The 23,306-nt window shown below is 35.9% G+C and overlaps 1 protein-coding gene across 1 annotated transcript in view; it reads right to left on the reverse strand.

Moving 5' to 3' along the window:
• The window catches only part of Pla2g4a (phospholipase A2 group IVA), a 115,925-nt gene that overhangs the window by 30,363 nt on the left and 62,256 nt on the right, over positions 1–23,306 (reverse strand). The window contains exons 6-10 of the mRNA XM_090340210.1: positions 21,833–21,870; positions 20,070–20,211; positions 15,544–15,680; positions 8,293–8,515; positions 7,083–7,197 (exon numbers count right to left, since the gene is read on the reverse strand). Coding sequence (XP_090196336.1) covers positions 7,083–7,197; positions 8,293–8,515; positions 15,544–15,680; positions 20,070–20,211; positions 21,833–21,870 — 655 coding nt within the window. The remainder of the gene's footprint in view (positions 1–7,082; positions 7,198–8,292; positions 8,516–15,543; positions 15,681–20,069; positions 20,212–21,832; positions 21,871–23,306) is intronic.

A 23,306-nucleotide genomic window follows, 5' to 3' on the forward strand; every position in this document is an offset into this window, starting at 1 on the left:
TTTATACTAATGTCTTAGAGATCTATGGTGCTGGGCACAATACACTCTACCATTCAGGAGTGGAGGCACTGGAGTCAGTCTAGAGCCAGTCCCCAGCCTGGGGACTCACTAACTCTGCCTATTGACTTGGGTATGCTACTCACCTTCTCTGTGCCAGCTCCCTAATTTTACAGTGGGAATAAAATCAGTAGGTGGCTTTGAGAATTGTTTTAAGGATCCAGTCAGCTAAGAAATGTAAGGAATGGAGCAGAGCATATAACATATTTTAGTAGCTCAGTCACTACTACCTACTACTACTGCCTTTCCTCTACTCCCTTGCTATAAGTGTGCATAACAGTGATCTGAATCTCAACATGTCCGGAAAGAATTCCTGGATTCTGACTCCCATTCACCATAGTTGAAATTCCTTCAGGCTTCCCTCTCTTGGTTTTATTACTATTTGCACTTTTGGATCACCCTAGTTGGTTCCTTTCTGTCACAACTCACCCCAAAATGTTCAGTTCCATCATCAGATATTAAGAACCTGTCACTTATCTCTTTGGCCACCTGACCATATTAGCACAGATTGCCATGTATTCTCCCTCAAGTGTCCAAAATAGCTCAATTCCTATTCTTTTATTTTTCTCTTTGAATGAAATTATAAAACCAGAGATCACAGCACACCAATGGCAAGTGAAAGCCTTCCAAGGAATTGCTATTACACCAAAAGCAAAACCATGGCTTACAAAGTAACATGATGATATTGTTTCTACTCCCTGGTTCCATTTCTCCTTGTCAGTTTCCTGCCATGTTCATACTTATCCATGTCATACTTATTCCACATCAGATACACAGACTTTTTTTTACTGTTCCTCCAATTAGTCCAGGCCATTTGCATATCATGTCTTATCTCTATTCTTCCTTTCTGTAATTATCCATCTGTTGTGATGTAATATTTAAGTCTCTAGTTGAAAGTCATTGTTGAGGATCCTCTGTAGAATCTCATTATATTACTCTCCCTACGCCAAGTTTTTTGAACATTTTCCTTTACAAACTTATGGGTCAAGAATCTCTAACAATTCAAAATTTAAACAATTCCTAAATCCACAAGTTTTTGTGTCATTCATTTATTTAGTGCTAACACTTGATCTGGATCCATTTAGAAAGCAGTGAAGAGAAGGGCTTATTCATTAATTTTACTTTTGTTCCAGTATTTGAATTCATGTGGCTTTTTTCCCCCTCATGGTTGGAGCTCTACCACTTGAGCCACATCTCCAGTTCCAGATTTCTGATGGTTAAAGAGAAATAACTGTTTTGCAGATTTGTCTGCCTGCATTACCTTTGAACTTCGATCATCATATCTCAGCCTCCTGAGTGGTTAGCATTACAGACCTGAGCCATCTATGGTACAGGGAGGGCTTCTTATGGCTTAGTTACTCCAGTCAATGGAACTACCAATACATCATATTGGATAAATATGACCAATTAAAGACATAATAAGCTGGGAACTGATGGCTCACACCTGTAATCCTGTCTTTTCAGGAGATCTGAGGTCCACAATTCAAACACAGCACAGACACAAAAATTCTGTGACACTCTTATCTCCAGTGAACCACCAGAAAACTGAAAGTGGGGCTGTGGCTCAATTGGTAGAGCACTAGCCTTGAGCCGAAGAGCTCAGAGACGGCATCCAGGCCCAGAGTTCAAGCCCCATGACTGACTTTTAAAAAAAGACATAATAATTCCAAAGAGTAGGAGTACCATTTAAACTAAAAGCTAAAATACTCTAAATCCAAATTGCCTATCTTCAAAGTTTTAGAAAGAGAATGCAGATCTCATATATGTTGCTCAATGATAGGGGAGAAACCTCACTTTCATGGACAGTGTTATGAAATCAGAAGTTGTGATAAGTTAACAGTGATGTTCACTTCAAGTTCAAGGTCATGGCACATATTCCCTGCATCTGAAAGTGGTCTGCTTTATAATGATTTATGTGGAGTTAGTGAGACATGACTGGCAATGAATCAGAGGCTGTTAGGAAAATTCCTGTACCCGTACACATAATTTCCTATGTCTGCATTTTATAGTTCTATTTTGGGAGGCAAAAGGGATACAGCCTTATCTCTCCTGCTTCTCTGTTGACCCCTTCTTTATCGATTGTAGATGCTCTCAAGCACTAAGATTTTCCCCAATTCTCCTTGCTGAAGTGCTCATCAAGTTATTCAATCATTTCTCTTCCGGCTCTGACTTACACATTTCGGCATCAACCTCACTCCTGCATTGACCTTCCTGCAGAACATTTACACTCCCAGCTACTGTCATCACCTCCCACTTCTGACGCCTCAATCATCATTCTTTCTTCCTAGTCCAGCCTCACTATTTTGGTAAAGTACATTATCATTGCTGGGAAAAATTCTTCATGTTTTATAGAACTCCATTTCCCCCCCCATGAAATCTATTGTAGCACTCCCTGGCCTTTCACATGCCACTTCTTTCTTTCCTTATCAGTATCTCCCTGGTCCTAGGACCTCGTTACAAAAACAATAATATCTTCCTTTCCAGTTTCTTACCTTTTCATTTGACCTAGGGAGTCACCAAAGTACCTTAAAAAGGATAGCCAGAAATATAATGTAACCCTTCTATTAATTACAATAAAAAATACATGAAAAAAAGGATAGCCAGGTAATTTAATCATTCAGTACCAAAGCATGGAGTGTTTCTAATTGAGGAAAAACATTTCTGTCTAGAAAGAGAATTTCTGCAAAAATAACTGTCCTCATATATACACATGTTTTCACCCATGTAGGCAAAATATTGGGGCTAGATTTTTGGCTAGCCATTCTACAAAACAATTCATTCTTTGTTGTTGTTGTTGTTGGTTGCAGGACTTGAACTCTGGGCCTGGGAGTTGTCCCTGAGCTCTTCAGCTCAAAGCTACCACCCTATCCTTGAGCCACAGTGCCACTTCCAATTTTCTAGTGGTTACTTGGAGATAAGAGTTTCACAGGCTTTGAAATGCAATCCTCAGATTTCAGCCTCCTGAGTAGCTATGATTATAGGCGTGAGCCACTTCAGTGGGCTGACAAAACAAATTTTTGTCTTCTGAGCACTTGTTCACACTGCTTCTTCCCAAAGTTACTTCTTCCAATGCTGACTTTCTACCTCCCCCTTGACCTTTCCAAGTTTAATCTGAATCTAAGTTCAATCCTCCTCCACAGTCTTATTTCACACTTTTTCAGGTCTACAATTAACAGTAGCAATATTCTAGTATATAGTATTTATTTTTCCAGAGTTTGTTTTCATCTCTTAAGTGAGAATGTAATTTTGTTGGGGAAAAATTCATTAGCTTCGGTCAAAGAATTTCACATAAAGCAACACAGGATAGATGGCACATGTCTATAATCCCACTGAAAGGCTGAAGAAGTTAGATGAGGAGTTCAAGGCCAGCCTAGTCTGCAGAGATGGATTAAAGCTTAAGAAAAATAATTAGCATATCATTGAGTCCATTTCCATAAATGCTCTGTAAATGAAACTTATTCACAAGTAAATAATATTAAGTGAAATTTTAAAACCATCAGAAATGTTAGTACGGAGGAGTCAAAAATACTTAAGGTTTTAGACACTAATGCTTATTTCTTGAAATTCTTCCAAAGGAAAAGGCATTTAAACTCATTCCAAGGGGAAAGAAAAACATTCTGTGGTATTTATGAAAGAACGTTCTTGATAAGATTTCTGTAGGCTTAAATTTTTGTCTCTAACTTTTAAATATACAACTCAGCTGGGTGCTGTTGGCTCAGGCCTGTAATCCTAACTATTCAGGAGGCTGAGATCTGAGGATGGTGTTTCAAAGCCAGCCCAGGCAGGAAATTCCATGAGACTCTTAACTCCAACAAACTACTGAAAAAAACAAAAAATGGTGCTGTGACTCAAGTGGTAGAGTGTGAATTTTGAATTCTAGATTCAGAATTCAAGCCCAGGACCAGCAAAAATAAATAAAAATATAAAATGCAATTTAGAAATTAAATTTCAACTTGTTTTTCTCTAAACAGCCATTTTTAAACAACAAAGGACAGTTATCTTCCTTCACCCTCAGTAATTTGAGAAAAACTATTTATACTCTCATGATATGTCCCTTGAGGTAGAAATAGGACATACATAGCTAATGGAAGACACAACTAACTCCCTATCACAACAGTGACACATGAAGGCCAGTGATGGGTCCATCACTATAGCAACAGAATCTCAGCTGGGCAGACATTGAGATCAGACACAAATATTCAAATCCAGAGAGAATTTTAAAAAATGAAATATAAAATTACATTTTTATATTTTAAAGGAATCCATGCCATTAGCTTCCTAAAATAATATTTCTTCTTTATTTTACTCACAGTTTGTCTTTGTTTGTTTGTTTGTTTTTTGCCAGTCCTGGGTCTTGAGCTCAGGGCCTGAGCTTGGACTTTCTCAAGGCTAGAGCTAGAGCTCTGCCACTTGAGCCTCAGCACCACTTCCGGCTTTTTTCTATGCATGTGGTACCTAGGAATCGAACCCGGGTCTTCATGCGTGCTAGGCAAGCACTTTAACCACTAGGCCAAACTCCCTGCCCACCTCACAGTTTATCTTAAAAATACTTGTTGACTAAAAGTTCAGAATTAACAGGGCCACAGTAAAAATGCCCAATTATAATGATCATAAAAAGATTGTTATGCTTTCATGCCACATAATTTTTGGCTTTATTTTATGCATATCTCAGAGAATAGCTTCAGAGCTTTGCTAGCTAAATCTCACAATAAATACATCTTTTTAAAGAATAGGAAAAATCAGAATCAGATAAACTCAATGGCCTGCCTCAACTACTAAGGTAAGTAATTTTAGTCAGAACTGAGTTCTCTTTTGACTCTTATGGCTTCCAGAGCAAAAGATGATATATTTAGTTATGCATCCAACTAGTTTTCAAGTTCTGTTTGTCTCTTTCTAGACTCCACAAGAGAATAAATACAGTGCAGTAGAGAGAAAGCAATTTCAATGTGGTATTTAATTTTCTGATATAATTAAGTCTCAAGTCTCCATATGAACTCCACTCTAGCCACAGGTAGGGACTAAACACGTGTTTATATTGAATTCCTCATACCTATCTCCTTACTACTCTCTAAGTCACAACCCAGATTTCATATACAGAATCCTAATCATTTTTAAGATTTTGTCCACTGGTGTGTGTGTGTGTGTGCCTATGTGCTAGACTTCAGGTTTGAACTCAGGGCCTACGCACTGTTGTAGAGACATTTTTTTATTAATGCTAGCTCTCTGCAGCAAGATGAGCCAAAGACCCACTTTTTGGAGCTTAACTGGAGATAAGCATTTTTCAGATGTTTGGGCTATCTTTTAATTGTGATCCTCTGATCTCACCTCCTGAATAGCTAGGATTACAGCTGTGAGCCACTAGTGCCTAGCCCACGAGCATATTTTTAGACATATAGCTTTTATATTATACTCTACATTGTTAAGATGTACTGAAAACAATTACCTAATGAGGTTTTAAGTATGTTATATATTTTATCCTTTACTTGTCAAAACAGAGGCAAGTTTCTTCCTCATATAACATATGTGGCAACAGGTTACAAGAGATCATATAACAACAGCTGAAGTGACAGTGTATACTAATTGTTCTGTATTCTTAGGGTCACTTATTTAATATTTATTATGAAATTTCTAAATTGAAAAGGGCTTACGGGTAAGAATATTATGTGATAGTGGGGAGGGGAGTCATTCTGAACTGTACATAATCAATAATCAGCATTAAAAAAAACACAGCGTTAAAAAAAAAAGTAACAAAAGATTTCAAAGCTAATCCTAGGCTCTCCTACTTACTATATAGTGATGCACAAATTAATTACTTTTACAAGTTTTGGTTATTCTTTTTCTTCCTTTCTTTCTTCCTTTCATTTATTCTTTTCTTTTGTTGATGGGCCATTTCTTTTTACAGAGGTGGAGGGTGGGGCAGGGTTTGAACTCAGGGCTTGGGGCTTGGGTATTCTTCCTGAGCTTCTTCTGCTCAAGTCATTACCACTTGAGCCAGAGCTCCACTTCGGGCTCTTATGGAGTAGTTTATTGAAGAAAAGAGTCTCACAGACTTCCTGGCCTAGGCTGGCCTCAAATCTTGATCCTCATATCCTAGCCTCCTGAGTAGCTAAGATTATGGGCATGAACCTTGGAGTCTAGTTTTATCTTTTTTTTGTTAATGCAGTGCTTAAGTATTTGTTAAAGTAAGTATAAGACCTATTTCCCTTTGCTCAACTAAAAATTTGAATAATCAATGTAATAATGCTTTCTGGTAAACATTTTAACCAATATTATAAATACTTATTAGTGAATGAACCGTAGGTATATTGTTGTCTTTTAAGCTATCCAAAATTCATGCCTGAAGGATGAAGGAAACTGAGAACAAAATTACAAAGGAATTCTGGTTATAAATCTGTTAATTACAAGCCCTTTGTGACAACTTTTTAAGCTCATGATGTGAATCTAGTCACTGATGTACTGTTCCGAAAATAGAATAAACTCATCAGCCACAGTCAGCAATACCAGGCATTACAGAGCTCCCTAGTCAGTTCCAATAATAATAATTTTCATGGAACCCAAGAAGTAAATGTATAGAAGAAATTAGTATTTCTCCCAAGATTTAATGGAAACAAGGTATTTTGTCCACAAGTATACACCAGTACTTCGTAGGTGTTTAATTGCAAGAATTAGAATAGTGCTTTAAATGACTGATACATATTACCCAATTCATAAAAACATAGCCACTGCTTAAAATTACTAACCACACTATTTTAGCAGCAGTCATTGACAAAAGAGTAACTATCTCTGAGTCTTGGGACTATCTTAATGATTTGTTTTTGTCTCACTAACATAAAGAGATATTAGTTACAAGAGTTTTGTTTTTCATTTTGTAAATATTCTCTACAATCCGAAAAATCATCTGGCTTAATCTTCTGTTATGGAAAGTGTACTGAAGCCAATTCAAATTGCTTATAAACTTCCTTCAGAGAAAACCACTGGAAAACCACTGGCTCTAGGAGATGTGCTGAGAAAAAAAAATCACATACCTGCAAACATCAGCTCAGACACATCGGGTTTGACATGGAGACAAGTGAAAAGAGGTAATGGACAATACGCAGCACTGACCTTCTCCTTCAGACTACTCAAAGTAAGGTTCATTCTCTGTCACAGAAGAACAAAGTGGTTTAGAATACACAAGCAAACATGGATAAAAGCTTATTTAAAGTAGTAGCTCCTTGAGAGTACATCATATTTTTGCAACACAAGAAATTCATTTTACTTCTAGAAATATCTGGGTAAAGATATTGGGTACATGAAAATAGTTATTGCATTCAAAAGCAAGCATAACTCTAGGGACAATGACATTTCAACTGAAGAATGATTTGGCAGTTGTGGATCCTGCAAAATATTTACCCTGTGGAGTTCCTGGTACTGGCTTTCCCCTATTGCCATTGCTTTATCTCTAAATGAAATGTGACCTTGTGGTTATGTATCAACATGTATTTGTTTAGTGTGATCCACTTCTTTCTTCTGATTCCAAGCAACTTTCATTCGTGTCTTTTAAAAATATTACTCGTATTTATGGAAAACTGTTTATTGGTATCTGGCAAACACAAGTAACCATCTACTCAGCCTCCTAAGTATTAGGATGAAGGTCCAAAATAACCCAGAAAGAAAAATGCAGGAAACTCCATCTCTAGTTAGCCAATGAAATACCAGCCTGGAGGTATGGCTCAAATGGTAAAGTACCAGTTATAAGCAAGAGAGTCAAGGGAGAGTGAAGGAGTAAAGTTCTGAGACTGGCTGTCTCTCTTCCTCCTCCCCCCACCACACACACACACACACACACACACACACACACACACACACACACACACAGGTTCATCTCATATAAGGAGATTTCCATTGTTGGGGGGAAATGGGCAGTATAAATATGAGTTTTCCAAAGCAAAAGATTATATAACAAAACACTTCCCTACACATCCAACTGATGAATAAGTTAAACAAATTGGTTAGTACTTGTTTGGAATGCTGAAGAATTATAATATCTGCCAGGGAGAATATGCTACACACACACACACACACACACACACACACACACACACACACACTCACTCACACACATACACACTCACACACTATTGAAAACAAATTGAGCTGAATGACTATCACAAAATATATCATAGTTACTTTCACTTGTAACATAATCTATCCAATACCTGTCTATTTAAAGAACAGTAGAAAGGAGTAGCTTACATTATGAATTAGTGTTTCTCCTATTAACATCCCAAAGATGTCAGTAAAGGTGACAGGCTGGCCAGAGCTTTTCTTCTTCCATAAAGATTCAACATATCTCTTGATCTTTTGTGGGGTGAGAAGTAAGAGTGGGTTGTGGCTAACATTTTTCATTAGTTCCTCATTAATCTCTTCTGGCCCCTTCTCTGGAAAATCAGGGTGAGAGTACAAGGTTGACATGTACCTGTAAAGCAATCAAATCATAATCAATAAAGATGCAGTCAATTACAGAGTAGTCTCCAAAGAAAGAAGACACTCCCTATCATATCCTAAAGAATGGTGGGTGTATTAGGTTAAGCAATCTATCCCACTGGAAATATTAACCCATTTTAGGAAAGAAAGTATCCATTAGGAATGAGCTGATCTCTTATAAAGAAGACAAAACAGAAAAAAGAAGAAAAACAAGGGAGCAGTCCCACAGTTAAGAGGAAGGAATGCCCTTCTAGGCAACTATTTACTATTCCATCTGTCAAGAGTGAGTATCCTTACCAGACATTTTACAGATGACTGATACAAAGCCTTTGATTCACCAAATAAATTAACTGAAAAGGTGCTGTCCCCACTACCTAAAATGCTTTAAAAAATTTGTTTATTCACCATCAAGGTCCCAAGCCTTGTCTTAGATAGATCTTAGAGTTTCTCAGCATAAGTCTGAAGGCAAAAACCAAGAGAAAAGTAAGGTCTTTAATCATAAATGATCTACTGTGAACTCCCTTAACAATCAGACATTTAGCCACATCTACTGATACTGGAAATCAACATATAAATTTCAGACATTTAGCCACAGCTGATACTGGAAATCAACATAAAAATTAGACAATAAGCATTTTGTTATCTACTTGCCTCCCTCCCCTGAGCCAAATCTTTCAATCTTGCATGTATATGTGTGCATTTATGTACATATATATGTACATATATTCTATCATCCAAACAAAAACCAAATAGTCAAAGTTTTAACCTCCTATTTCTTCACAATTAAAATTTTTTAAAAGCTTCTTATAATGGAACTCCCATTACAAGTTCTATGTTGGATCACTGTTCCTAAGCTGTTGCCTTGAATATTCAGAGTGCCTTTCAAATCTTACATTTCAAAGAGGAAGGAAGAAAGATCTTAATAAAAGGCTCATAATTCCCAACTAATAACCAAAACTAGATATAAAATTTGCCTTGTCCCTTGGGTTTGTTTTTAATCTTGTATTGGGCTTTGAAATGGGGTCTTTCTATGGTAGCCCAGGCTTGCCTGGAACTCAAAATCCTCCTACCTCAGGCTCTAAAGTATAGACTTTATTTTGAGATCTATTATACAAGAGACACTATTCTCAATAAATAATTAGGATTTCTTTTTTATGAAAAAAATTCATGTAGGGGGCTGGGAGTTTGGCCTAGTCGTAGAGTGCTTGCCTAGCATGCACAAAGACCCGGGTTCGATTCCTTGGTACCACATACATAGAAAAAAAAAGCCAGAAGTGGTGCTGAGGCTCAAGTGGTAGAGCTCTAGCCCTGAGAAAGTCCAAGCACAGTGCTCAGATCCTGAGCTCAAGCCCAGGGCTGGCAAAAAAAAATTCTTGTAGATAAACTGAAAATAACATTAATAAATGGAGATTGAAAGCTAAAATACGCATATGGTCAACAACTATTTAGTTTTCAAAGATCATAGGACTATAACCTGAATTTTAACTATACACACCACTAAAACAGGCAGGTCTACTCTGACTTCAGGCCTGGTACAATCACCAATCTATTAAGATACAGCTTAGAATACTTAAAACATACCATGTCCATTTATTATTAATCATATTTACTCTGAAGTTCCCAACATAACCAATCACATCAACTGAATATTCAGAACCTTGCCATAATTTCTAATTGATGTACACATGGCTGTAATGATGTGGGCCTATATTGAAGGACATCATAAAACAGGAAAATAACCTCATTTGGGGCATCTATGATGGCCAAATTGGAAAATCTTCAGAATGTTTCATTCCTTATAACACTGAGACATTCTCTACTGCTTTTACTATCAAGAATAATTCTACCTGTGTGTGAGGTTCCTTGCCCTACCAAAATGTGCATTTTTAATGTATATAGCTTTCATTTTCTTGAATTCTAGAAAGCTTATATCTAAGTTACTGTTACAAGTCTACCATAATGTTGTACAGTGCATCATAAGTGTTCTTATATAAAACTATATTTTACTCTTCTCATCATATTTATCTTTATGCATGCAAGCCAGCTTTACTTTATAATAAGACACAATAAATTGTATTTTCTCAAAATGATGTAGGGTAAATACGAGCAAAAATAAATAAAGATATAATATCAGTAGAAGTCAGTTTAGTCACAGAAGGATTTCTGCAATGAAGAGCTAAGTAACAATGATATGACCATTACATTACTGAAAGTTGTTACTTATTGTTGTCAAAATGTGATTATTATATTATAGTCTTCTTACATAATACTAAGACTTCTCAGTCTACATTTACCTGCTCTTCAAGTAAATCAGCTGACAACTGTAACAACAATATCTGCCCACTGGATGCTCCAAAGCAGGGCCTAAAGGCTTCTGTCCTTCCTCTAATTCCTCCCCAAATCAATCACTGTATATAAATTAAGAAAGTCCTTCATTCAGGGTTAGGAATTTCTTAGAATGTCTCACTGTGTGTCAGTTTCAGTGACTGATCATTTTGGAGGGGGAGGGGAGCAAAATATATATGCTGTCAGCAAAATATATATGCTGTCAGCAAAATATATGTTCTCTCTTTTGGGGTTATGTAGAATTACTGATTCCATTCTGCTCCTAGAAGGGTGAAGTTCACTCACTTAATTGAATTCTATCTCAACCTCTTTTATTCCCCTCTCATAAGGCTGTTGGATTTGCAAAATGAGTCCTAGAAAGAAACAGAAAAACCTAGACCTGAAACACTGGCATTGAGCTTGAGGGGTTTTTTTTTTTTGGTTCAAACTTAAAAAACAAATATTCCTTATAATTTACAAGGGTGAGTTGGACTTTCTTCTTATCTTGTCATTCTGGTTGCTTCCAACACTCTGGTTTGGGCTGAAAAAAATGGACTAATAGGTGACAAAATGAGTTTCATGCAGCTACTCGAGATTAAATTTCTCTTTTTCCTTGCACAAGTCATATATAATTTACTTCTGTAGAAATAATGCCACCCAAATCAGACAAATATCCTAATTTCTAACTTTAAAATTAAGATTTAGACTTTTCTTTTATCTCTTTAATAATAGTTTATATAATTATGTCAATAAGTCCAAAAGCAAATCTTGTAGTTATAGCAGAGCCTTTACAAATAATTAGTAAAACAAGGATCCTGATTTATTTACCTATTCATCTTTAAGTATTTGATTCTAATTTTCAGCATACGTACATAAGGTGCCTCATTCTATCTAGATGCATCTAAATTAAGTGTAATTTTTAATTGAAGAGAAATTTTAAATTCAGTCTTTACGACTAATTAATTATATTTCATATCTTAAATATTAACATTGATCCTCAAGGACTGTCCACATCAGATTCATCAGAGGTATACGTTCAGAAATTTTATACTTAAAAATATGACAAGGTCACTGGGTACCAGTGACTCACACCTATAGTTCTAGCTACTCAGGAGAAGCTACTCAGCTACTCAGAGATCTGAGAGTCTCAGTTCAAAGCCAGACAGGGCAGAAAAGTCTGTGAGTCTTTATCCACCGGAAAACTTCAAGTAGAGCTATGGCTCAAAGGGGTAGAGTGCTAGCCGTAAGTGAAAAGGTTCAGGGACAATGACCAGGCCTGAGTTCAAGCCCAATGACAGACAAAATAAATAAATAAAAGCTTTTCATAACCAGATAAGACTCAGTATGACTTGAGAAGATCCACTGCACTGTTCTAGAATTAATTATACTATTCAATTAAAAGTTATCATCCTCAAATTTTATGTTAGTCAAAAAAGTAAAATGGGCTCTCATCTACAGATACAGAAATATAATGACATTTTCTCTTTAGATAGTAATGTCATGCAAACATTGAAATGTCATGACACTTCAATGATACAAGCTTGCTCGAGAAGACAGTTGTGCTCAAACACTAAGAGAACATTAAATTATTACCATGATTCTCCTATTCACTCACGCCAAGTCTCCAGATTGGCTAATACTTAAATTTAATGAATCACACCCATCACACAAAAATAATTTCAGAAAAATTCTCCATAAAGGTAGTTGGAATTATAAAAGAAGCTTTGTTCTACATAACATTCTCTTTTGTGATCACAGACTACTCCTTGGGAGGCCAAGGTTTCTCCAAGTATTTCCGTATTACCTCATTAATGCCAAATAATGGTCATGGATCCACAGAACACAAACATTTACACAACACAGAAGTGTAATCTGTTTTTTCAAGTCTTTCCGAATTCTTTCCTTTGAACATTTTTACTTTCTCATCTATTATTTTTCCAGAGAAAGCCATTAACATGAATCACCCATAGCATATTGCTTCGTCTCCGGAAGTGTCTTTATGGTTAACGCTTCCACCTGTCCTCCTACATTCTAGTCTGTTTCTACCTCAATAGTCTATCTGCAATGTGTTTGGTGCCTTCCCTTCCATCTGAACTACTGTCTCCCTGTGCACTATTTCTTTTGCATCAGTCTTCTACCAAAATAATCAAGTCTCTTAACCTCTGAAAACAAAAACATCAAATTCCATCCCTAAGCCCTGAATTCTCTTCAAACAATGCCTGCACATTTCTGTCCTTTCTAATTAGCCTGTTAGAACAACAAATGATTCTTACAAGGTACAGTTTTCATCTTTTGTACTTTCTATTCATTTTTTTAATCCATTATAGATTCATGGCCAAAAGTAACTTAATTGCCTTATGCCTGATTAAACCTCTGAAAGTTCATCAAGCACAACCCTATTCTTAAAATACCTACTACTTCTCAGACTCCTCTCTACTCTAGACTTAAATCTCCTTTTGGAGTGCTTCTTTTGTTTTGTAGCACTTACTAAGATGCTCTTTCTTTTGTCCAGGAAGTTTTGGAAGTTTGGGAATTTGGGTTCCACAAATTCATGCTTATAATAATTGAAGTGGTAAGAGCTGGAAGAATTGAAAGAGTTTTAAGTTGATAAAAATAAAGTCCTGAAAAAAGCTTGTATTAAGGAGAAAAGAAGTGAAAGAAGGAGGTAGTGTAGAGGAAAGGGCTATGAAATTAAACCATTGAGGAATGACAGGCAAACTTGAAAGTCCAAATCAGTATGCAACACATCTCAATCTCTGCCCTTTAATTCTCCTGAACGAAATCAAGAAGAATAGGAACTTCAAAAAAATAACACCGTAAGATGGAAATGAAGTAGTCTTTGGGTTAAAATATATATCTATCCTCAAAATGAAGAGGCAAGTAGCCTTTAAGGAAATGAAATAAAAAATTTAAGGTATGACTTTAAAAATAGAGAATTGATGTATATTTTAAAGTTCTTGCACATTAAAAACTCTCACGATTCCAATGGTCTGGATTTGTTTTCAAACCCTTGAGAGCAGAATATAAGATACTGCTCCCAATCTATCATCAAAGCAATGGCTCCATCTCTAAATCAGGTGACTTATTCACAGTTGCATTCTTTTTTTTTTTTTTTTTGCCAGTCATGGGCTTGAGCTCAGGGCCTGAGCACTGTCCTTGGACTTTCTCGAGGTTAGAGCTCTACCACTTGAGCCTCAGCACCACTTCCGGCTTTTTTCTATGTATGTGGTACCGAGGAATCGAACCCGGGTCTTCATGCATGCTAGGCAAGCACTTTAACCACTAGGCCAAACTCCCGGCCGACAGTTGCATTCTTGAGTCAACACTGAAAGCTTACACTTTAATGGATAAGTTTAAATAAGCCTCTTGCAATATATGAGTGAGTGGTAGACAGCAGAGACCTAGCAAATATTGAACACATAGAGAAAAGCATCCAAAGCATAATAACAAGATGATTGAGTAAGAGATTTTATGCAAGGGTCCAAGTTTTTTACACCATTACTCACTGAATAGGCAGGTGCCTGCTCTTCCCTTCGAGGAAAAAAATAACCATGACTACACCCGTCTTTCAGAAGAGATAAATCATTTTTCAAGAACATGGGAGGCAGCAACCATGGCACTGAGTTATTGGATTTTAACCACAGATTCTGGCTCAAAATGCTTACACAACTATAGGCTATTTAACCATAAAATTCTCTACAGAACATTCGACTATGGTTTAGTAGAAAGAATGTTAGGATAGGGACTTGATAGCCATTTGTGTACACTGGACTCACTCGTTTTTTTTTTTTTTGTTTTTGAACAAATTACTTTTGTGAGTCAAATCCTTTTGAACTGAAACAGTTATTTCTCACAGAATGAAGTGACATGGACACCTTAAAATGCTTAACACAGAAAATATCTTAGGATATGTGAACTTTCCTATGGCTAAGTGACTAAAATAGCTTAAAAGTAAGATTTACATACTTTGCAAGAAATTGATAGTCTCATTGGAGTCATCTGAGCAAGAACTTTTATTTGATTTATCAGCTTATGGGTTAGGCACACCAAAAAAAAAATTATGTAGTATCATCTTGGAAAATTCATAAAATGGCAAACGTACAGGGCACAAATACCATACTTGTGGATGCTCTAATTCTCCATCTAAATTTAGCTGAGCTTAAATACCATTGAAGCACTAATTTCACATTAGGTAAATACAAATCAAGTTTGTTGCATCTCTGATTTCAATACTTGCCTTCTTCCTTCCAAATACTATAGTATCTATATTTCATTCTATTTGCCCTAAAAAAGATAAATACCTAGTGAATCAAATAGACATGTTCACTGAAGGACTTCAAATCAGCAAATTATAGGAAGATTAAATTAATTATGCGTGGAGTATGTTATTCCACTTCTGTGATATTTATCTAAAACTACTTTCAATTGAAGTACTTTCAAATGTATGTTTTAACTACATTTTACATTACAGGCATGTGGAAAGGAGTAAATTTATGGTTAATATCATTATTAGGCATGTATGTATCTCAATACAACAACATTTTTAGGCTTTTTGTGACATTAAATTGGCATGTTTCAGTAATCTGATGTCAATGTTCTATGTCTCTAAAACCTCTTTGCCTATAATCTTTGAGTTAGGCAAATTCACACCTTTATCATGATCAAACTAAAGTTTTAAAATGGTTTTGTACTAACCATGTGGAGCCAGAAAGACCAGCAATGTAGGTAGCACAGTCTAAAATTCCTGATTCATACAGTGCCTTCATCACACCAGAGAATCCCACCATGGCACGGAAACCCCCGCCTGAGCCCAGTATAGCCACCACAGGCACCTAGAAAGAGGCAACACAGAGATTTATTCCAAGTATAGTCATAAAAGAGATTTCCTTTTAATCCCAATTTTATGTTAAATATCCTGAATCTAAACACAAAGAAGTACTCATTGCTTCATATTTGTTAGTATCTTATTTTCCAAAAAAAACCCAACAGCAATGTCACATATGACAAAATCAAGATCAAACTCAACCAATCATATTGAAAACACCCAGACTAATACAGTAACAACAATAGTACCATCAACATAAAAGAATACTCTACAAATGACCTCTTCACTAAAATCTATGAGTGAGGTAGCTCCTTGTTCTCATTACTGTCTTAAAAGAAATCCATAATAATAATTTGCAGTTCATCTTTTTCACTCACATATATATGTTTCAACCAGGTGAAAGAAAATGCCAGACATTTGTATACAACAATTAATTTATCAGGTAATTGACTGTGCATAGTTACATTCATTTGCTGTAAGACTGTTTTCATATATATTTACTTTTCACAGCTTTACAGACACATATCATTTTTCCCTTTGTAAAGATAAATCAACTGAGACACAAATAGTTTTTCCAGTATTACAGAACCAGAAAGTGGTATCTAGATTCAAAGTTGGGTCTTTCAGCTCTGTTATTTTACTTTGTTACATTATGATTTAGAAAATAATATCCTTATTTTCCTCAGACCAGGGCTGTGCTCTGAGATAAAGAAACCCCCCATAGTCTCAGCTCATACATAAAAATGGTAAAGATTTACACAATTGGTAACATTCCACATCTCAAAATTCATACAGAAATACCTATTAAAAGGATCAAATTGTAAATGTTTATGAACTAGAAAGGTAAATGAGACATATTAATCATATCCCTGTGTTTTAGCATCCTCAAGGGACATTTTGGAATAATCTATTTGCCTTTAATATTCTCTGATTCCAGGAAGCCATTTCCATTTCTTTTGCCAGTCCTGGACCTGAGCTCAGGGCATGAGCCCTGTCTTTGGACTTTCTCAAGGCTAGAGCTGTACCACTTGAGCCTCAGCACCACTTCCAGTTTTTTCTGTGTATGTGGTACCAAGGAATTGAACCAGGGTAGAGGCAAGCACTCTACCATTAGGCTAAACTCCTGGCCCCATTTCCATTTTTTCAAAAAGGTTAATTGCCCATGATAAATGATCCAACAGGTGGTTATAAATACTAAGACAAACTGAATTTGAACTGAGATGTGACTGTTGTCCACATTTTTAGTCTTTGTCCTCTCTGCTTTTGCAAAGGAAGAGTGAAGCAGTCTCTATTGAGAGAAATCATATAGCTAAACCATATTTAAACTTATGTTTTTTTACTTTAAACTTATATTTTTTACTTTTGTGCAACAAATGGAGGCTAAATTTGTTTGTTTTACTCATCTTGGTCATACTGGAAGAGCATTTAAAAAAGCAATATTGTTATTGTATGCAAAAAGTGCTAAACCTTGTTATTATAAAAGAATCTAATAAAGATGTATATCTAAAAAGGGTTTGATTATATTTAGTCCTAGTGTTTGTATATAAATGATGTCAGAAATGAGTATTTCTGATGTTTTCCTCATAAGATTACAGAAAGTGAATGTACATCTCCCCTAAACCATGTGTTTAGATTTACTCAGTCATATCAGATACATGTGTTAGAGATATTGTTTCCTTGCTGGCAGTAGAATGCTGGCAGTAGAAAATATTTCAGTGCTCAAGGGCTTTGGACATTTTCATAGACTTTTAACATCTTTACACTTATTTTTTCAGTCATGCTATTCAGTATACGCTATGTGGAAAATGATCTACATACCTTGTGGGCAAGGATAGGAAAGAGAAAGTGAAAGAAAGGCTGACATTGTCAAATAGAGAAATTTACTCATTACCTGGCTTATGAAATTGTACTCATCTGTATAATGTAACAATAAAATTGTATTTTCTTAGAAAGGACATGTTTGTCCTTGGTCTCTGTATTAGAGTTTTCAAAGAAAACAAACTAGTTAGGTGTATATATATGGAAATACACATATTATTTAAAAATGGCCCCACACAATTAGAAGGGCTGTCAAACCCAAATCTGTAGCATTGGCAGCAAATCCAGAACTAGGAGAACTGATGATATAGATGAAGTTCAAAGGAAATCATGACCATTTCCCTCTTGCTCAAAAACCCTGACGTTTTTGTTCTATACTAGCATCCAAGTGCTTAAACACACAGCAATACTGGCAGCACATTATCACCTGCCTCATATACCTCCTCTTCCATAGCTCAGACTCATCCCTAATTAACTACCAAAAATCCAGAAAGTAAAGCTGTGGTTCAAGTGGTTGAGTGCTAGACTGGAGCAGAAAAAGCTAAGGAACAGTGCCCAAGCCCTGAGTACTGGCACACGAAGGAAGAGGAGCAGTGAGAGGAAAGAAAAGGAAGTAAGGGAAGGGAAAAGAGGAGAAATAGATGGCAAGGAAAGGGAAAGAAGAGAAAAGAAAAATGTTAAAAACGAAAAAAATCTGTTTTGCTTAGCCTAAGTGTCCCTGACAAGCCCTACTCTCTTCTTTCTACTCTCCTGCTTAATTTATATGAGTAGACCAATATGAGTAGACAAGAGCACACAGTAAATATATGAGGGATGATTTTGTACTTTACTTATATCTGTATCTATGTAATTTTTGAGGTTGTCCTTAAAGAGAATTATTTTTTTCTGTTACTCTGTTGAAAGTTGGATCATTTCCTCCTCATTTTCTTATCAACTCTAATTCCTCATTTCAGTCCCCAATCCTCTGTATTCTAATAGTATCAGCTTTACAATGTGCAGCCTGTCTAGTAACATTTCTTCTCACATAAAAGACTATATTCTGAAAATTTGATCCAAGTTATTTTAGAACAAAAAAAATGTAAAAATAAATCCCTCGAATTATTATAATACATCAGATATTCCTGTACACAATCTTCTAGCCTTGCTCATGAGGGACATTCTCAGTCCTTTACTCAAGGAGAAATAACTCAAATGAGAGACACTGTTCTAATAACAGGTTTGTTATCAGATCTGAATTCCACAGCAACAATGAAAGAGAGAGGAGAAATCTGAAGAAATCCTTTCAGCTAGATACATGGAGCATGGAAGGAAATAGGGCAGCTGATTGTAAGGAGAAAAAAAGGATACACATGATAGACAGACAGAGACAGACAGACAGGCTAAACAGGCTAGACAGGCAGACAGAGAAAATATTATTTGGCTTGGAGTTGGCAAAAAAAAAAAGAATATGCTATTTTTTCGCCAGTCTGAGGCTTGAACTCAGAACCTGAGCACTGTCCTTGAGCTTTCTTAAGGTTAACGCTTTACCATTTGAGCCACAGCATCACTTCAAGCTTTTTTTTGTGTATGTGGAACCAAGGAATCGAACCTAGGTCTTTGTGTACTCTAGGCAAGCACTCTTCCACCAAGCCAAACTCGTAGCCCTAGAAAATGTTACTTTTGTATTTGTCTATGAGATTATATTCCCATACAAAAAAGATTAACATATGAATCAGCAGTCTCAATAAAGAGTATCTACTCTCATCAGTGTAAATAGACACCCCCAATCCTGACAATAAAATGGAAGAAGAGAAATGAGTTTTTTCTACCTCCTTAAATTCAGTCATCCTTGTCCTCTGCCCTTGAACATCTGACATCTATGATCCTAGTTCTCAATCCTTGGAACTCTGAGGCATAACTCCAACTTCTCTCCTTCCAAGTCATGCCCAGTTTTAAGGGTTTAAAGTTATAAACCTGTTGGTTAAACCATTTGATCATCTGGTTCTCAGATTTTGAACCTTTGAGAAATAATACCAACTGCTCTCCTTCCCAACCATCCCAGTCCTTGGCTCTAGGGCCTTAGATTTGTAGTTATATCATTGTATCTTCTGGTTCTAAGGCCTTTTGATTTCATGCTGAAGTCTACCACCATCATTCCTGAAGACCCAGCCTGCACACAGCAGATCTTTCAAATCCTCCATCTCCCTGACCATACGAGATAATCCTCCTAATCACATACATGTACAATATCCTACTGATTCTACTTCTTGGCAGAATTATCATTGATGTTGAATTGTTGTGCATGTGTGGAGACATATTATGAGGGCTATCTGTACTCTCTGATCAATTTTTCTCTAACTCTAATACTGCTTCACAAAAAAGCATCAAACACCTGGGAGAAAAAAATAAACATTGAATCTACAACTGTTACCAAATACACTTGTCATTCAGGTTGACCTACCTCAAAGAGTTTTTGTTAACACCTACCTTATAAGTGGAAGTATTCAATCCCAATGTGACCATAATTGAGAGATTATTTGTGGAGAAAGTAGTTAAAAATCATTAAACTGTAATAACACTTGGAAAAGGTCCAACTCACATCACGTGTGGAACACAGTCCTACACTATTCTTTGGACCCAAGAGTTTCTTCATGTTTTCTTTTATGATCTCTTTCCTCTGTTGTCTGAAAATCTTCTCTTGGTCACACAGAGCCATACTGAATCGTAGGTCTGGGCATGAGCTATGATACAAAATAGGGAAATCCATGAGCCTAGTTCCCAATAGCCTGTTTTATATCTGCCCAAACCCTCAAACCACTAATAGTGAGGTAGATATATACTGATTATTTCCCTAAAGCCATGTTCCAGCAAGAAGCTTCAGCATACAGACTGATGGCTGCATTAAAGAAGCATGTGCCATAGAAAGATTTCTGAAGAAAGGAGACAAAGCAATTTATGATGTCTAGGGGGAAAAACAGTGCAAACAATCCCTACATTGATGTCAAGAAGCACTTCAGTAGGGAAATATACTCATAGTTGCTTGGCATTGTATTTCCCAACTTAATTGATTAATTATTTCCTATGTTCACAGGTATCTCACCTATCCTTTATGACATCCACTCACATCTCACAATTTGAGTTTTGAGGAGCATTCATGTGGGAACATTGTCTTATGTGCACCCTTCTAACAAACAAACCAACAGAGAGCTTCTAATAACAGAACTTGAAATAATCCCAAACAAATGTAACAAAAAAGGGTTTTGAAACTTTTTAATGAAGTGAACATTTCCTCTTCTTTACTAATAAATAATGACAGCAATAATTTCTGAGAAATATATACATGCTTAAAAGCATTAGTTATGAGGATTGGAGGCGAAGACATTACACATTAAATAAAATTGCTCTATATTCCAGCTATGTGAAAGAAAGCTAAATCTCTGAAAGGCTAGGATTGTTTAGTAAATATATTATAGACATTTCACCAAGAACTAAAGTTAACAAATGAGTCATTCTCTAACACCAGACTCAAAAAAAAAAGACAGAAAGAAGAAAGAAGGATAAACAATCTATGCTTTCAATGGGAATACATTCAAAATGTGAAAGTAAAATAGCACTAATAAAATACTGTCTCCTTCAGGAGTTTGGCCTAGTGCTAGAGTGCTGGCCTAGCATACACAAAGACCCAGGTTCGATTCCTCAGTACCACATACTTAGAAAAAGCTGGAGTGGTGCTGGGGCTCAAGGGATAGAGTTCCAGCCTTAAGAAAACTCAGGGACAGTGCTCAGGCCCTGAGCATAAGCCCAGGACTGACAAAAAGCAAACAAAAAAATCAAAGAAATTGTCTCCTTCCCATTCAAAAATACGTCCTTCATTTCATAATAAAGTATATTTGTTCCATTTGTCTCTTAAATATTTCTTCATAATAATACATAATATAAAAGTAGAGACTCTAAAATTATGGACTATACTCACTTTAACAATATATGTTCATTGTTTTTCCCCTTAATAATGATGTTGAACTAAGGATCTTACACTTTCTCTGTTTGCTTAATCAGGTGGTGCTTTACCACTTGAGCCATACTTCCAGACTAGCTTTTTGTTAATTATTTTGGAGATGGAGCTTCCAGGACTTTTATGCCTGAACTGTAGAAGTATAAGTATGTTTATTTGTATATGCTTGTATATACATACATAAAATACACTTGTATATACTTATGTTTTCAAAGTAGTCTAAATTATGCATTCAAAGCTGAATTTATTCAAGTCTGACCAAATTATTTCACATGCCAAGTAGACCCTTTATAAAAAGTCTTAGTATATTACTCACATTATTTTCCATAAAATTAAATAAATGAACTTACCAAACTTCAAGTGACATTTCCAGAATCATTTCAGTGACCTACAAAGCAAGAGATCCATCAGATTAGATAATAAAATGCATTTATTTATACATTGTAAAATCAAAGCTCATTTTGAGTACTGGATTATTCTTAACCTAAAAACAAACTAGAGTTAAAGCAAGAAGAAGCTAATCTATATGGATTTATATATATATATATATATATATTTGTTTTATAGTAGTTTATTGAATGTCACTTTAACAAACGTGTCATTGTCTCTGATTCCTTTCCTTTATTATGGCAATGATGTTGAGTTCCGCAGCTGATATTTACAAAACACAAAAAGTGACTGAAATATGTAATAAAGTATACTAACATTGAGTCTATTACTCAGGAGCCATAATGGCCAAGACAACTTTTAAAAAATCAGGTCACACATGTACCTTGATGACTAGGGGTTATTGTAAACTAGACGGGAAGCACTTATCCACAGTGGGAAGAAAAGATTCACCTATTAATGAGATGTGAGGGCTCAGGTTTACATTTTCGCAATACTACTTGAGCCAAACAAATATATCAGAAGACTGACTTCCATCAATTAAATAAATTTTAATTGAAAAAAATGAATGATTAATCTCTACAGAGCAAGACTGATGTCTCATATCTATAATCCTAACTACCCAGGAGGCTCAAGATTGGGAAAATTTCTGTTCTAAGACTTCATAGGGAAAAGTATAGTATACCCCATCACGATCAAGAACATTATGTGCATCTGCCGTGCTAGCGACACTGGAAGCATAAATAGGAGATTTGAAGTCCATTCTGGCCTAGGCAGAGTGAGACACTCTTTAGAAAAATAACAAAACAAAAAGACCTCTATGCTGGAGGGCCTTGTAATAGAGCATGAATGTGAGGCTCTGAATATAAAAAGAAAAAATAATGACAGAGCAAAAGCAATAGGGAAACATGCCTTTCTAGAGGGGGAAGTATGTAAACACAGCACAGATATACACTATGGTCAATAATATGACCGTGTTATTATGTTTATAATATGCTACCATAAGAACACAGGTACACTGATTAGCTTAAAAAAAACTTCAAGTAGCAGAACTGGAATATACTCTTGAAATGTTTAGAAACATCATAAAATATTAGATCATTAGATTTGTTATCTCTCGGCTTCAAAGCATGGAAAAAATAGAAAGAGCTTTCTAAATGGATAAAAGAAGCTTATAGATGGAACTCATTGTCAGCATCGCTACTAGAGATAAAAATTAGCTGATGGTTTGACCCAGAGAGTAGTTGCTCTATCTTTAATTCTGTAAATTCTGTTCATCAAAAAAAAATACAGAAATTACTATTTTGGATAGTACTGGGATTAGAGCTCAGGACCCAGCATTTTCTCTGCATCCCACTCTGCAACGTAAGTCATATTTAGGTTTCCCTACCCCCTTTTTTTAGCTTCAGTCATTTTTCTGGAAGCTCTTGCTTTTCC

Source organism: Megascapheus bottae, chromosome 10 (genome assembly GCF_031878675.1).
Source record: "Megascapheus bottae isolate mThoBot1 chromosome 10, mThoBot2.hap1, whole genome shotgun sequence".
In the NCBI taxonomy this organism is placed as follows: domain Eukaryota; kingdom Metazoa; phylum Chordata; class Mammalia; order Rodentia; family Geomyidae; genus Megascapheus; species Megascapheus bottae.